At 48.3% G+C, this 17,500-nt stretch overlaps 1 protein-coding gene across 2 annotated transcripts in view; it reads left to right on the forward strand.

Moving 5' to 3' along the window:
• Nucleotides 1-6,716: 6,716 nt before the first annotated feature.
• The window catches only part of lrrc59 (leucine rich repeat containing 59), an 11,722-nt gene continuing 938 nt past the window's right edge, over nucleotides 6,717-17,500 (forward strand). Inside the window, exons 1-7 of one of the 2 annotated variants that reach the window (XM_055150012.1) lie at nucleotides 6,717-7,106; nucleotides 7,239-7,298; nucleotides 8,543-8,701; nucleotides 10,285-10,389; nucleotides 10,770-10,842; nucleotides 11,798-11,989; nucleotides 14,969-17,500. The exon at nucleotides 14,969-17,500 is cut by the window's right edge and continues 938 nt beyond it. In XM_055150012.1, coding sequence (XP_055005987.1) covers nucleotides 7,008-7,106; nucleotides 7,239-7,298; nucleotides 8,543-8,701; nucleotides 10,285-10,389; nucleotides 10,770-10,842; nucleotides 11,798-11,989; nucleotides 14,969-15,261 — 981 coding nt within the window. In that variant the 5' untranslated portion in view covers nucleotides 6,717-7,007 and the 3' untranslated portion in view covers nucleotides 15,262-17,500. The remainder of the gene's footprint in view (nucleotides 7,107-7,238; nucleotides 7,299-8,542; nucleotides 8,702-10,284; nucleotides 10,390-10,769; nucleotides 10,843-11,797; nucleotides 11,990-14,968) is intronic. The other variant, XM_055150013.1, reaches the window with a different exon arrangement.

A 17,500-nucleotide genomic window follows, 5' to 3' on the forward strand; every position in this document is an offset into this window, starting at 1 on the left:
CTCTGGTCTCTGGTCTCTGGTCTCTGGTCTCTGGTCTCTGGTCTCTGGTCTCTGGTCTCTGGTCTCTCTGGTCTCTGATCTCTGGTCTGTCTGTCTCTGGTCTCTGGTCTCTGGTCTCTGGTCTCTCTGGTCTCTGGTCTCTGGTCTCTGTCTCTGTCTCTGGTCTCTGGTCTCTGGCTCTGGTCTCTGGTCTCTGGTCTCTGGATCTCTGGTCTCTGGTCTCTGGTCTCTGGTCTCTCTGGTCTCTGGTCTCTGGTCTCTGGTCTCTGGTCTCTGGTCTCTGGTCTCTGGTCTCTGGTCTCTGGTCTCTGGTCTCTGGTCTCTGGTCTCTGGTCTCTTGGTCTCTCTGGTTCTCTGGTCTCTGGTCTCTGGTCTCTGGTCTCTGGTCTCTGGTCTCTGGTCTCTGGTCTCTGGTCTCTGGTCTGGTCTCTGGTCTCTGTCTGTCTCTGGTCTCTGGTCTCTGGTCTCTGGTCTCTGGTCTCTTGGTCTCTGGTCTCTGGTCTCTGGTCTCTGGTCTCTGGTCTCTGGTCTCTGGTCTCTGGTCTCTGGTCTCTGGTCTCTGGTCTCTGGTCTCTGGTCTCTGGTCTTGGTCTCTGGTCTCTGGTCTCTGGTCTCTGGTCTGGTCTGGTCTCTGGTCTCTGGTCTCTGGTCTTGGTCTCTGGTCTCTCTGGTCTCTTGTCTCTGGTCTCTGGTCTCTGTCTCTGGTCTTTGGTCTCTGGTCTCTGGTCTCTGGTCTCTGGTCTCTGGTCTTCTCTCTCTGGGTCTCTGTCTCTGTCTCTGGTCTCTGGTCTCTTGGTCTCTGGTCTCTGGTCTCTGGTCTCTGGTCTCTGGTCTCTGGTCTTCTGGTCTTGGTCTCTGGTCTCTGGTCTCTGGTCTCTGGTCTCTGGTCTCAGATGCGGAGCTGAACATCGCTGCGGTGATGGACTCAGAGAAGGTCTCAGCTTGGACTCGTGAGAAGATGAGGACTCAGTTTGAGTGGCTCTTCGTGGACATGACCGTCTCCAACAGCACAGTGATGAGCTTTGAGAAGAACCAGGACGTCATCACCTTCACGGTCAGTTCAGCGCCCGCTCACCGCAGGGTTTGTGGTTCTCTTGTTTGCCCAAAGGATCACAGGCGTCATTCAGACATTTTTACAGCAAATGTACAGACCAGCGAATGTGAAAGTGTCTGTGGCCCTCAGCTTCTACGTGTGACCTCCTGGTCCAGAGCGATCTGCTGAGTGTGGTGTGTGAGCATCTGTGGTGGGACAGTCTGGACTTAAAGAGCGTTTTCGTTCTTTAGTGCAGACGTCTGTGTCTCTGCTCAGATGTTGTGGTGAACGTTTCTCCTGTAGAGCGTTTGTGGTCATAAAGTGAATCTGATGGATCTGAGCTCAGAGTTTTACCGTCACTGACTCAGTCCAGGTCACCACAGGACTCAGACTCACAGCAGATCCTCCATTTAACACAAATAAAAAACGATAATTCAAATAATTAAAGCTCCTGCATCACACAAAACTTTAATCCATGTTCTAAGGTTCTGTTTTGTTTCATTCCATCCATCCATCCATGTTCTTCTTCTTCTCTGGGGTCGGGTCTCGGGGGCATCAGTGTGAGCAGGGACTCCCAGACTTCCTTCACCCCAGACACTTCCTCCAGCTCCTCCAGTGGGACCTGAGGTGTTCCCAGTCCAGTCCAGAGACATCGTCCCTCCAGTGTGTCCTGGGTCTTCTCCTCCTCCCGGTGGGACATGAACACCTCCTGAGGGACACGTCCAGGAGACATCAGAACAGACGTCCTCCCCTCAGACGCTCCTCTCCACGTAGAGGAACAGCGGCTCTACTCCGAGCTCCGACCTCTGTCTCTAAGGGAGACGCCCTGCAGAGGAAACTCATCTGTGTCTCTTGTATTGTGGATCTGGTCCTTCGGGTCATGACCAGAGGTGAGGGGAGGAACGGAGACTGACGCTAAATCCAGACTCAGCTCCTCTTCACCACAAGAAGCTCCTCATGATGAGAAACACAACGAGGTCAGTTGTGTCGCCCGGCGTTACCGAGGCCCCACCCTGGATCCAGACCTGGGGTGGGCGCCTGACGGTGAAGGTCTGGTGGCTCCGGCCGGGCTCAGACCACAGGAGCGACGTGGGGCCGTCCTCCCGTCGACCCAGAAGAGTCCAGGGTAGAGATCTGCTCAGACATCTCCAGACGTGGAGACACTCTTTATTATTAGTCTTAGTCTACATCTCCAAAGCTCCAAATGTTCTGCTCCACCTTGTGATGTCATGAAGTGGTAGTCTTAAGTGAACAGCTCCTTTCCCTTTAGTTCAGTCGAGATCGACGACTCCACGACTGAAATGATCCAGATGATTCTAGTGAATGTGTGTGGAGTTAAAAACAGTTCAGAATCCAAGTCTTCTGTCAAACGTTAACATCCCTCCACCTTTCTCCTCCCTCTTTTCTTTCTCCTCCCTCTTTTCTTTCTCCTCCCTCTTTTCTTTCTCCTCCCTCTTTTCTTTCTCCTCCCTCTTTCTCCTCTCCTCTCCTCCCTCCTCTTTCCTTCCTCTTTTTCTCTCCTCCTCAGATAAACATCGTGAACTTCATCCTCCCGGTTCTGTTCTTCATGGTGTTGGACTTTGCTTCGTTCCTGATGTCGGACTCTGGAGGAGAGAAGTTGGGTTTTAAGATCACGATTCTTCTCGCTGTGACGGTGATGCAGCTTCTGCTCAACGAGATCCTGCCGTCCTCCTCCAACCGCATCCCCCTCATCGGTAACATCTCCCCCCGTGATGGGACTTCCATACCCTCCTCTGTCCTCACGGGGTCTCAAGTTCTCCTTTGTTCTCATGGGGCTCTTAGGTTCTCCTCTGGTCTCATGTTCTCCACTGTCCTCACGAGGTCTCAGGTTTTCTTCTGTCCTCACGGGGCTCTTAGGTTCTCTCCTGGTTTCGTGTTCTCCTCTGGTCTCTTGTTCTCCTGTGTTCGCCTGTGTTTTCCTCATGTTCTCCTGTGTTCTCCTCTGTTCTCCTGGTCTCATGTTCTTCTTTGTTCTCTCCTCATGTTCTCCTCATGTTCTCCTCATGTTCTCCTCATGTTCTCCTCATGTTCCTCATGTTCTCTCCTCATGTTCTCCTCATGTTCTCCTCATGTTCTCCTCATGTTCTCCTCATGTTCTCCTCATGTTCTCCTCAGCGGTGTACTGCATCGGGATCTTCGCGCTGATGCTCGTCAGTCTTCTGGAGAGCATCTTCGTGGCTTATCTCCTCAGGAAAGACTCGGAGGAGAACATTGACCTGGAGACCCGAGGTACGTCTGATCCCGACAGGACCTGCGCCTGTCGGACCCTGCGTCAGGAGCAGAACCCGACAGGCGCCGTGTTCCCAACAGGAAGTGACCACTAAAGTCGAGTTTTTCTGTTTCAGCCGTGAAGAACAAATATTTACCCACAGACGACGACTTCCCCAACGAGAAAAAGGTAAATACCCCCAGAGTAAAAACCCAGAGTAAAAACCCCGGAGTAAATACCCCAGAGTAAATACCCCAGAGTAAAACCCCAGAGTAAAAACCCCAGAGTAAATACCCCGGAGTAAATACCCCAGAGTAAAAACCCCAGAGTAAATACCCAGATACCCAGAGTAAATACCCCGGAGTAAATACCCCAGAGTAAAAAACCCAGAGTAAAAAACCCAGAGTAAAAACCCAGAGTAAAAACCCAGAGAGTAAAACCCAGAGTAAATAACCCAGAGTAAAACCCAGAGTAAATACCCCAGAGTAAAAACCCCAGAGTAAAAACCCCAGAGTAAAGTAAAAACCCAGAGTAAAAAACCCAGAGTAAATACCCCAGAGTAAAAACCCAGAGTAAATAAAACCCCAGAGTAAAACCCCAGAGTAAAAACCCCAGAGTACCCCAGAGTAAAAACCCCAGAGTAAATAGTAAAACCCCAGAGTAAATACCCCAGAGTAAAACCCAGAGTAAATACCCCAGAGTAGAAACCCCAGAGTAAAAACCCCAGAGTACAAACCCAGAGTAAATACCCCGGAGTAAAACCCCAGAGTAAATACCCCGGAGTAAAACCCCAGAGTAAATACCCCAGAGTAAAAACCCAGAGTAAATACCCCAGAGTAAAAACCCAGAGTAAATACCCCGGAGTAAAACCCCAGAGTAAATACCCCAGAGTAAAAACCCAGAGTAAAACCCCAGAGTAAAAACCCCAGAGAGTAAAAACCCCAGAGTAAATACCCCAGAGTAAATACCCCAGAGTAAATACCCCAGAGTAAAACCCCACCCCAGAGTAAGTAAAAACCCCAGAGTAAAACCCCAGAGTAAATACCCCAGAGTAAAAAAACCCAGTAAAAACCCAGAGTAAATACCCCAGAGTAAAATACCCCAGAGTAAATACCCCAGAGTAAAGTACCCAGAGTAAATACCCCAGAGTAAATACCCCAGAGTAAAACCCCAGAGTAAATACCCCAGAGTAAAAACCCCAGAGTAAAACCCCAGAGTAAAAACCCAGAGTAAATACCCCAGAGTAAATACCCCAGAGTAAATACCCAGAGTAAAAACCCCAGAGTAAAAACCCAGAGTAAATACCCCGGAGTAAAAACCCAGAGTAAATACCCCAGAGTAAAAACCCCAGAGTAAAAACCCCAGAGTAAATACCCCAGAGTAAAAAACCCAGAATAAAACCCCAGAGTAAACCCCAGTAAAACCCCAGAGTAAATACCCCAGAGTAAATCCCCAGAGTAAATACCCCAGAGTAAAACCCCAGAGTAAATCCCCCAGAGTAAATGCCCCACAGAGTAAAACCCCACAGAGTAAAACCCCAGAGTAAAAACTGGTCCTTCAGGGTTTGACTGGGTGTTTTCTTTCAGAGTTCTCTGGGGGAGGACTTTTCTCTGGAGCTCGTCGTGGCCGAACTGAAGGAGGTGAAAGATTCTCTGAGTTTGATCCTGAGCCGCGGGAAAGACGAGGAGCGAGAGGACGGATACTGGAGCCGGAAAACCAAGGCCATAAACCGATACTTCTTCATCGCCTACGTCTTCTTCTCCTTTTTATTCCTGCTCTTCCTCTTCCTCCTGTGGATTTATTAAACGTGAACAGTTTAAAGTTCAGACGCAGGTTTTGATTTGTGCTTCTGTTTCCTCCTGGTTTGTCGACGGTCCCTGAGGGAGACGCGCCGCCATACCGACACGCCGCCATACCGACACGCCGCCATACCGACTTACCGACGCGCCGCCATACCGACTTACCGACGCGCCGACATACCGACTTACCGACGCGCCGCCATACCGACTTACCGACGCGCCGCCATACCGACACGCCACCGCTTCAACATATCGCTACTCCGACATACCACCACACTGCCACTCTGACATACCGACACACACCGACACGCCACCGCTTCAACATACGATACTCCAACATAACGCCACTCTGACATACCACCACTCCAACACGCCACCGCTTCGACATACTGGCACTCTGATATACCGCCATTTCGACACGCCGCCACTCCACCATATCGCCACTCCGACATACCGCCACTCCGACATACCGCTCCGACATACCGCCACATACCGACATACCGCCGCTCCGACATACCGCCACTCCGACATACCGCCACTCCAACATACCGCCACTCCGCCATACCGCCACTCCAACATACCGCTACTCCGACATACCACCACACTGCCACATCTACCGACATACCACCACTCCAACACGCCATACCGCTTCGACATACTACCGGCCACTCTCCGATATACCGCCATTTCGACATACGCCACATACCGCCACTCCCATACCGCCACTCCCATCCAACATACCGCCACTCCAACATACCGCCACTCCAACATACCGCCACTCCGACATACCGCCGCTCCGACATACCGCCGCTCCGACATACCGCCACTCCAACATACCGCCATACCGCTCCAACATACCGCCATACCGCTCCGACATACCGCCGCATACCGCCGCTCCGCCATACCGCCGCCATACCGACCGCCATTCAACATCCGCCACATACCGCCACTCCACTCCAACATACTGCAGCTTCAACACACCGCCGCTCCGATTTTGACATCTAATTGTCGGAGTGGTGGTGTTTGCACTTTTTTCAAACATTCCTGCTCTAACACTTTTTTTTTCAGGACAATATTTTCACAGACCAGCGGCGTAGGACTAAACCGGGACCACAGTTACAGATAGATAGATAGATAGATAGATAGATAGATAGATAGATAGATAGAATAAAAAGTGAATGTGTATTATTAATATTAACCTGATGGACACAGAATAAACTTTAGCGACGTCTCAAATTTCCAGGGTCTATTCCCAGACTAAACCGGGAAAAACTGTGACGATGTGATTGTGAATTTTATTTACTGCTCGATTGAAAATAATTAAAATTCACCGCATATTTTAACTTCTAACTCACATATATATATATATATATATATATATATATAACCTGTTTTGTCAGTAGTATTTAGAATATTCACATTTTAAGACATTATAAAACACTGATGAACTTGTGACATGCTTCTTTGCTGTGTAAATAAATCTGTAAATAAATAAAAAACGATGTATTTATTATTATTATTATTATTATTATTATTATTATTATTATTATTATTATTATTAATTTATTTATTTTTTATTAAATCTGTTTTTTCGCCTCCGCTTCTGTAGGTGTCACCGTTAATGCGCTCCGACGCACCACTTCCGCCAGTGACGTGGATTTCCCATTCAACTCAGCGCTGCGGTTTCTCACACTTTTTGCAACATTTCAGAGCTTTTTCACCACTATTTCAGCCTGATCTTTCGTATTTACGCTCTCAAAGTGTTCAACTTTGTGTTAACTTTGGTTTCAGACCCGTAAACTTGACAAAACGTGACATTTTCCGCGTTTTTAAGAAGCTTTTCTCCAAATCTGCGCTGCTCTTGGTTCATTCAAATCTTTTCCGCTCACGTAAAGTCTTATATTCATTTATTTTTACACGTTTATCATTTTTTACGACTAAAATCATGAGTAAAAACAAATTATTGAACATTAAAGACAAAATAGAAGGAAACGAAGTGGATTTGAGCCTGTGTAACCTGACGGAGGTGCCCGTGCGGGAACTGGTGAGGCGCTTCACTTGGATTTATGCACATTTTATTCACATTTATTTATATGATTGTTCTTTTAAATTGTTACTTTGATAAATATGTTTGTGCAGATGAAATAGTCACGTTTTATTGCCTGTTTTTTCCCAGGCTGCCGTCTCTAAAGTCACAGTTGTGGATTTGTCCTGCAACAACCTGAGCATGTTAACAGTAAGAGCAAACTTAATATTTTTATTTTTATTTTAATTCACAGATTTGGGGCAAAAGTGAGAAAACACGAGCTTAAATGTTATGATGTAATAGTTTACTGTGTTGGGTCAGAGGTTTGCTCAGGTTCAGAAACTAAACAAATGAGTTAAAGTGGAGAAACAACTGAAAAAATACTGTTTATCAGAGTTAAAGCCCCACTGTGTAACTTTAGCTGAATAAACTCAAATAAAAGCATGTTTGTTTGTTTTTTGTCATTTTGGTTGTTTTTATTCCACTTAAAATGACAGAAACGCGTCGTTCCTGTGAGCGAGCTCGCATCTCCACAAACCTGACTCTTGTTTGTCCTGGAGGAGAACCTGCTCCTGCTGGTTTCCATGGAAATGTCGTTCCTTTGATTGTAATATTCCACATTATGGCATTATATATCTGTCTCCATAGAGCAGGAGTCTCCAAACTTTTTCTTCTGGAGAACTTCTTTTTACAAAACGAAAAGTCCAGGGAGCTGTTACTTTAGTGTTTGTAAAAAATGGAATAAATCTGAGAGTCGCAGTTTAGGCTCAGATGGTTTAGAGTTTGAAGTGTTTAAAACATAAACTATTGATCTTTTATTAGTGCTCAAAGCAAATCAACAAACACATTTACACTGATAATGGATCAAATCTGTGGCCACATCAGTTTATCAAAGTCTGATCCTGTCAGAGGCTCAGCAGGACCTGGTCCTGGTCTGGACTTGGATGAGACTCTGGGAAAATCAGGAGCCACAGGAGGTGCCAGTCATAGAAAAAAAAACAAAAAAACTGTTGTTGTGTCCTTAGGCAAGACACTTCACCCTCAAAAATAAAACTGATGCTTTATTATTATTATTATTATCAGTAATTTTGAGTTGTTCAGCACAAGACGAGTCTTTTAAAGATCTGCAGGAAGCTCCAGGACCACAGGTTAAACACTCCTGCACAGAGACGTTTGACTTTAACTTTTTATTTCCATGGAAACAACTCTATGATATAACAATAATAATAATAATAATAAAAAATCTTCTAAAAAAAAAAAGGTTTTATAGTTGATTTCTTTTTCATGATTTTATTCACAAGAAAAGTCTTTTCATTGTTGTCTGAAACATGATTACATTAGTAATATCCTTCTACAGTTTTGTTGTTCATTCATTCATTTATTTATTTATTATCTCTCACTCATACGTGACTCTGTGACCCGTGTTTCTGACCGTGTTTCTGACCGTGTTTCAGCCGGACTTCTGTGGCCTGGTTCATCTGGTGAAGTTGGACCTGAACAAAAACCATCTGGAGTCTCTTCCTGAAGACTTCGGGAACCTGGTGAATCTGCAGCACCTGGACCTGCTGGGAAACAGACTGACGGAGCTGCCGGTCAGCTTCTCCCAACTCAGGGTGAGACACGCTGAAGCTCAGGGTGAAACACGCTGAAGCTCAGGGTGAAACACGCTGAAGCTCAGCTGAAGCTCAGGGTGAAACACGCTGAAGCTCAGGGTGAAAACACGCTGAAGCTCAGGGTGAGAACACGCTGAAGCTCAGGGTGAAACACGCTGAAGCTCAGGGTGAAACACACACTGAAGCTCAGGGTGAAACACGCTGAAGCTCAGGGTGAAACACGCTGAAGCTCAGGGTGAAACACACACTGAAGCTCAGGGTGAAAGACGCTGAAGCTCAGGGTGAAACACACACTGAAGCTCAGGGTGAAACACGCTGAAGCTCAGGGTGAAAACTGAAGCTCAGGGTGAAACACGCTGAAGCTCAGGGTGAAACAGCTCAGGGTGAACACACACTGAAGCTCAGGGTGAAACACACACTGAAAGCTCAGGGTGAAAGACGCTGAAGCTCAGGGTGAAACACACGCTGAAGCTCAGGGTGAAACTGAAGCTCAGGGTGCTGAAGCTCAGGGTGAAACATGATGAATATTTTCTATCATAACTCAGACTTTTCCTCAGCCTCACGTTGTTTCTCTTCATGAGTTTTGTGGAGTTTTGTTAAAGTCGCTGTCGTCGGCTGAACAGAAATGACCAAAATATAATTTACACAAAAATAATCATGAATCATTTTTGAAATAAAGTCACACAAATGAAAACAGTCACACACAAAACAACACAAACCAAACACAAACGTTTGGTTTAATTTTCTGCAGTTTTGAGCCCATTTCACATTTTGAGTCTTCAACCCAAAATAAAACTCTTCAGATCTTAAGAACCAGAATCAGAAACACAAACCAAACATTTACAGCACAAACGAAACACAAACGACGGACAGAGTTTTTGTGCAGTTTGAGTTTTTTCGGGGGGCGACTTCACACATGATTAAAGGTTGTATAGAGGATTTTTTTAAGGGAAGAGAAATACAGCGACAGTCCTTGTTCGCGTTCAGAATCACTGTTGAAGTTTCCTGTCTAGACGTAATTCAGCGACCGACGCGTCAGTTTTTGATCCTTCGTCTGCTTCGGTCGCGCCATCGCTGGACGAGATCTCCAAGAATCACCTCAGTTTGGCTTTGCTCCTTTTCCCCGTCTCTTCTTCTTTCTGCGACCTCAAAAACGGACTTTCTTTTGCGGCGAACCGGTCGTGGATTCTCGTCCGCCGTCGCGACAAACTTGGTGCGAAATGCGAGGAAGCGACAGTTCGAAAAAGCCTCTAAGAACTGCTGCGTAAACCACGTAATCCCCGCGCTCCGACGAGTCAGTTATACTAGGGAGTTTGATTGACAACCTAACAGCCAATAGAAAATGAGGGAGCCTTGTTTTCTATTGGCTGATGTTTATCTGGCCTCAACATGTCCACAGTTTATAAATTTTCGTTCTTTCTTTTTTTGGTCATCATAATTATAAAGCTGCTGCGTCTCTGTAATGGTATTTTAATCTTTGACTGACAGTTTGAAACAAAAAAAAAATCCTCCATACGACCTTTAATTTACTTCTGTGTAAAAGTAAAAGTAAAAGTAAAACTGTGTGTTGTTTTCGGTTCCAGAGCCTGAAGTGGTTGGACCTGAAGGACAATCCTCTGGAGGCGGGTTTGGCCAAAGCAGCAGGAGACTGTCTGGACGAGAGGCAGTGCAAGCAGTGCGCCGCTAGAGTGAGGAACTGCTCTGTCTTTATTATTACATCAAACGAAATGTTTTAAAACTATGACCTGGATCCAGAACACGAACGTCTACAGCGTTTGTAATGAGACGTGAGTCCGGTCTGAAGGGACAGGACTGGTCTGTCTTTACTGAAGAAAAAAAAAGACAAAAACCTGGAGGATTTATGCAGAAACGGTGAAGCTCTGACCTGAGGAGACGATGAGCTGCTCCGAGTCACTGAAATAAACTCTTGATCAGTCTGAGTTTGTCAGGAAAAAAACAAGATATTTTTCCAGAATTGAACCTGTCGAGTTTCTGTCTATATCTGTATTTTATTTGAACATTTAGAGTAAAATAATCCTGAAGATCTGACTGAGACGTGTTTGTTCAGGTTCTGCAGCACATGAGAGGACTTCAGGAGGAAGTGGAGAAGATCAGACAGAAAAAACTACAGAGAGAGAAAGGTCTGGACTGGGACTGGACCTGGACCTGGACTGGACTGGACCGGGACCGGAACTGGACCTGGAGCCTGACTTGGACTGGACCTGGAGCCTGACCGATAGCGGACCTGGACTGGACCTGGACTGGACCTGGAGTGGACCTGGACTGGACCTGGACTGGACCCGGAGCCTGACCCGGAGCCTGACCCGGAGCCTGACCCGGAGCCTGACCCGGAGCCTGACCTGGAGCCTGACCTGGAGCCTGACCTGGAGCCTGGACTTGACCTGGACCCTGGACCTGGAGCCGGAGCCTGGAGCCGGAGCCTGGAGCCTGACCCGGAGCCTGACCCGGAGCCTGAACCCGGAGCCTGACCCGGAGCCTGACCCTGGAGCCTGGACTGGACCTGGAGCCTGACCTGGAGCCTGGACCTGGAGCCTGACCTGGAGCCTGACCCGGAGCCTGACCCGAGCCTGACCCGGAGCCTGACCGGAGCCTGACCTGGAGCCTGACCCGGAGCCTGACCCGGAGCCTGACCCGGAGCCTGACCCGGAGCCTGACCTGGAGCCTGGACTGGACCCGGAGCCTGGACTGGACCCGGAGCCTGACCCGGAGCCTGAGCCGAGCCTGACCGGAGCCTGACCCGGAGCGGACCTGGAGCCTGACCCGGAGCCTGACCTGGACTGGACCTGGAGCCTGGACTGGACCTGGAGCCTGGAGCCTGGAGCCTGGACTGGACCTGGAGCCTGGACTGGACCCGGAGCCTGACCCGGAGCCTGACCCGGAGCCTGACCGGAGCCTGACCCGGAGCCTGACCGGAGCCTGGACTGGACCTGGAGCCTGACCCGGAGCCTGACCCGGAGCCTGACCCGGAGCCTGACCTGGACTGGACCTGGAGCCTGACCCGGAGCCTGACCCGGAGCCTGACCCGGAGGCTGACCCGGAGCCTGACCCGGAGGCGTGGTTGTGTGTGTGTTTCAGATCTGGAGAGGAAGCGCGAGGCGAAGCAGCGGGAGCGAGAGGCGAGGGAGAAGGAGGTGAAGAAGAGGGAAAAGGCCGAGGAGAAGGAGCGACGCAGAGCCGAGTATCAGCAGCAGGTGGCGGCGCAGGCGGCGCAGGAGCAGCAGAAGAAGAAACAGGAGGAGAAGAAGAAGAAGAACGGGAAGGCTCCAGGTACTGCCAGCAGGGGGCGCAGGAAAGAGACAGGAGACACAGAGGAGACACAGAGGAGACACAGAGGAGAGACAGAGGAGACACAGAGGAGACACAGAGGAGAGACAGAGGAGACAGAGGAGACACAGAGGAGACACAGAGGAGACACAGAGGAGACACAGAGGAGACACAGAGGAGACACAGAGGAGACACAGAGGAGAGACAGAGGAGACAGAGGAGACACAGAGGAGACACAGAGGAGAGACAGAGGAGACACAGAGGAGAGACAGAGGAGAGACAGAGGAGACACAGAGGAGAGACAGAGAGACAGAGGAGAACACAGAGACAGAGAGGAGAGACAGAGGAGACACAGAGGAGAGACAGAGGAGACACAGAGGAGAGACAGAGGAGACACAGAGGAGACAGAGGAGACACAGAGGAGACAGAGAGACACAGAGGAGACACAGAGGAGAGACAGAGGAGACAGAGGAGACACAGAGGAGACACAGAGGAGACACAGAGGAGACACAGAGGAGAGACAGAGGAGACAGAGGAGACACAGAGGAGAGACAGAGGAGAGACAGAGGAGACACAGAGGAGAGACAGAGGAGACAGAGGAGACAGAGGAGACAGAGGAGACAGAGGAGACACAGAGGAGAACACGGAGGAGGAGACAGAGGAGACAGAGGAGAGGAGAGACAGAGGAGACACGGAGGAGAGAGACGAGGAGACACGGAGGAGACACGGAGGAGGAGACACAGAGGAGACACAGAGGAGGGACAGAGAGACACAGAGGAGACAGAGGAGTGACAGAGGAGAGACAGAGGAGACACAGAGGAGACACAGAGGAGACAGAGGAGACACGGAGGAGGAGACAGAGGAGAGAGGAGGAGATGAACACGGAGGAGGGGACAGAGGAGGAGACAGAGGAGAGACAGAGGAGAGACAGAGAGACAGAGGAGACAGAGGAGAGACAGAGGAGAGACAGAGGAGACACAGAGAGACAGAGGAGACAGAGGAGGAGACAGAGGAGACACAGAGGAGAGACAGAGACACAGAGAGACACAGACAGAGGAGACACAGAGGAGACAGAGGAGACACAGAGGAGAGACAGAGAGGAGAGACAGAGGAGACACAGAGAGAGACACGGAGAGGAGGAGACACGGAGGAGGAGACAGAGGAGAAACGGAGGAGACACAGAGAGGGACAGAGGAGAGAGACGAGAGACAGAGGAGAGACAGAGAGGAGACAGGAGACACAGAGGGAGACAGAGGAGAGACAGAGGAGACACAGAGGAGACACAGAGAGGAGGAGACACAGAGGAGAGACACAGAGGAGAGACAGAGCAGAGACAGAGAGGAGACACAGAGGAGACAGAGGAGACACAGAGGAGACAGAGGAGACACAGAGGAGACACAGAGAGGAGAGGAGACAGAGGAGACACAGAGGAGACACAGAGGAGACAGAGGAGACACAGAGACAGAGAGACAGAGGAGACACAGAGGAGACACAGAGGAGACAGAGGAGACACAGAGGAGACACAGGAGACAGACGAGGAGACACGGAGGAGACACGGAGGAGACACGAGAGACACGGAGGAGACACAGAGGAGAGACAGAGGAGAGACAGAGAGACACAGAGAGAGAACAGAGGAGACACAGAGGAGACACAGGAGAGACAGAGGAGACACAGAGGAGACAGAGGAGAGACAGAGGAGAGACAGAGGAGAGACAGAGGAGACAGAGAGAGACAGACCAGAGAGAGACAGAGGAGAGACAGAGGAGACACAGAGACAGAGGAGACAGAGGAGACACAGAGGAGAGACAGAGGAGACACAGAGAGAGACACAGAGGAGAGAAGAGGGACAGGAGGAGACAGAGGAGACACAGAGGAGGACACAGAGGAGACACAGAGGAGACACAGGAGAGACAGAGGAGAGAACAGAGAGACACAGAGGAGACAGAGGAGACACAAGGAGAGAGACAGAGGAGACAGAGGAGACACAGAGGAGAGAAGAGGAGACACAGAGGAGACACGAGGAGGAGACACGGAGGAGACACGGAGGAGACACGGAGGAGACACGGAGGAGACAGAGGAGACAGAGAGGAGGAGGAGACACAGAGGAGACAGAGGAGACACAGAGGAGACAGAGGAGACACAGAGGAGACACAGAGGAGAGACAGAGGAGACACAGAGGAGACACGAGAGAGACAGAGGAGACACGAGGAGAACACGGAGGAGACGACACGGAGGAGACAGAGGAGACACAGAGACAGAGGAGACAGAGGAGAGACAGAGGAGACACAGAGGAGACAGAGGGACAGAGGAGACACAGAGGAGACACGGAGGAGACACAGAGGAGACAGGAGACACAGAGAGGAGACAGAGGAGACAGAGAGGAGACACGAGAGACAGAGGAGACAGAGAGACACGAGGAGACACAGAGGAGACACAGGAGGAGACACAGAGGAGACACAGAGAGACACAGAGGAGTCGTCTTTAAACCTGGAGGAGACACATGAGGCATTTGTGTGTCACTCGTTTATTTTTACTGCTTTATTTTCTTTGTCATTAACAGTGTTGTGGAGTAACAGATTACATGTACCAGAGTTAAGTAATCAGAGTACAAATGATGAGTAACTGTATTCAGTTACAGTTACTGTTTCAGTGAGTGGTAATTGGATTACAGTTACTTTGTTGAAATAAATGGATTACACAGAGAACTAAACCAGGACTAAGCCAATCAAGTAATCCAAAGTATTCAGATTACGTTACTCACTTTAAGTAATTTAATGGATTACGTTACAAACTACATTTTGGGGTGTGTAATCTGTAATCTGTAGGGGATTACATTTTAAAAGTAAACTTCCCAACACTGGTCATGAATGAATCATAATGAACGCGTTCGTGTTCCTCCCCGAGTCACAACAGGGGATCAGTGCTTCACAAAGCCACCGTCTCTCCACAGATCTGACTCGTATCTGTGTGTTTTTCTCTCAGCAGATAAAAAGGCCTCCTCAGATGTTCCTGTGAAGCCCAGACGCTCGGTTCTGCGGCTCCTCCTGAAGCTGCTGCTGGTGGCGTTGGTGGGTTTGGCGTCCACGGCGGCGGCGTGCGTCCTCACCGAGCTCCGGGAGCTGCCCGCCTGTCGACACCTCGGCCTTTTACTCCACCACAGTCTGACCTGGGCCACAGAGCAGAAGGTCCTGCTCCAAGATCTGCTCCTGAACCTGTCCTCCAGCGCCAAAGAGCTCCTGGAGTCCACGCAGCAGCAGCTCACAGACAAAAACTAAACACAAGTCTGCAGAAAGCTTTTATTTTTTTAATCGACCTGATTTCCCAAACACTGCAAAAATAATTCTACACGACGTGAAAAACCGCGCGACTCTGTCCTCTGGTCTGTGCTCCACCGTGTTTTTAAACTCCACACACCTCCACTAGAATCATCTGGATCGTGTCAGTCGTGGAGTTGCCATGAAACCTCATGACATCACAAAGTGGAGCAGAGATCAGGAAACAGAGTCGTCTTTCCGTTAAATGGTTTTATATTTGTGAATAATCATCATAAGAATCATCTCGATCTGCAGCTGAGAAAAGTCCACGTCCGAGTGAAGTGAAGGTCCATTAGAAGAGTTTCCCGTTTTTCCCACAGACGTAAACAATCGTAACGAACGTCCACAAAAACGTTTAGAACAAGACTCAGGCTCCGTTCAGACTGCAGGGTTTAACGCTCAGTTCAGATTTTTTTGTGAAATCCGATGTTTTTACAAAGTCGTTCACATTTCCAGTTAAATGTGACTTGTGTGTGTCTCCAGTGTGAACATTAAACGGTCCAAAAGTGTCCCACATGTGACACTGGAGACACGACGACGTCAACCGCAGCGAGCGTCTCTGTGTTTACTGAAGTTGTCCAAACATGGACGCAGCATCGAGCACCTGGAGATTTTAAAGTTCCTCTCGTACCGGAGCCAGAACATGAACAACTGACTTGTTTTAAGGAGGAGATTGAGAAGGAGAAGGAGCAGGTTTTTGGTGGTGGTGTTTTGTGGTGAGTGGAGATGTGCTTCACTTCAGTCACATGGATCATGAACAGTTTTCTCTGACTTCAGCGCAGAATAGTGACGTTTGTGTCTTGTTGATGACGTGTAGGTGGATGAATGTGACCTGACCGTTCACACTGAAGTCACATGTTAAAAGATCAGATATGGATCAGTTTCAGGAGCACAGATCCAAGTGTCCTGGTCACATGTGAAAACATCAGATCTGTGTGGTTCAGACATTAAAAGATCAGATACAGGAACATAGAGACAAAAAATCAGATTTGGGTCACTTCAGGTGCATCTGAACGCAGCCTTAGTCTCTGTTCCGTCTGCACCTGAAGTGACACAAATCTGATTTTGTCCCTCTGCTCGTGTGTCTGATCTTTTAACGACTGAACCTCACAGATCTGATGTGTTCAAGTGTGACTCAGGACACTTGGATCTGTCCTAAAACCCAAACAGATCTGATCTTTAACATGTGCAGTGTTGGGAAGGTGACTTTTAAAATGTAATCCCCTACAGATTACAGATTACAGACCCCAAAATATAGTTTGTAACGTAATCCATTAAATTACTTAAAGTGAGTAATGTAATCTGAATACTTTGGATTACTTGATATTGTCCTGCTTTTTAAAACTACATGAATGTATCAACAACATCCTGAAAATTCTTGTTTGTTTTCTTCAAATTGTCTGTTGAGTCCAAGTCTCCATGAACAGACTTTTGTTTTACTGAAGAGAAACAAAGACGAGGATCTGAACATGAGAAGTTTTATCTGATAAAAGAAAATAAAAAGCCCAGACTTTACTTAAACATATTAAAAATATTATTGATAGAAAAATGATTTTTATATGAAATCACTGCTGCTTTAAATTATGTCCAACTACTGTTAGTGTCATATTGTCTAGTCCTGGTTTATTGGTTCCTGGTTTAGTCCTGGTTTAGTCCTGGTTTAGTCCTGGTTTAGCCCAAAATGTGAAAATAGGAAAATCCCGCCGTGTAATCCATTTATTTCAACAAAGTAACTGTAATCCGATTACCACTCACTGAAACAGTAACTGTAACTGAATACAGTTACTCATAAATTGTACTCTGATTATGTAATCCCAGTTACATGTAATCTGTTACTCCCGACACTGAACGTGTGACTTGAGTCTGAACGTCCAGGTCACGTTCATCCACCTGCACGTGTCACAAATGTTCTTCTTCTTCTCGTCCTGAAAACAAATCCTCTGTTCATGTTCTGCCTCCGGTTCCACAGCAGCTTTAAAATCTCCAGCTGCTCGAGGCTGCGTCAGGTTTAGGCGACGTCTCTGCGTGTGACGTGGTCGTGTCCCGTGCACACGTGACACTTTTGGGGCGTTTAAAGTTCACACTGGAGACACACACGAGGAGCGTTTCACTGTAAGTGTGAACGAGCTCACAACAAAAATCACATTTCACAAAAAAAATCTGTATTGAACATTAAACCCTGCAGACTGAACATGGACTT

Source organism: Boleophthalmus pectinirostris, unplaced genomic scaffold, assembly GCF_026225935.1.
Source record: "Boleophthalmus pectinirostris isolate CB_2022bp ecotype Guang Dong unplaced genomic scaffold, ASM2622593v1 HiC_scaffold_14, whole genome shotgun sequence".
NCBI classification, from domain to species: Eukaryota; Metazoa; Chordata; class Actinopteri; order Gobiiformes; family Gobiidae; genus Boleophthalmus; species Boleophthalmus pectinirostris.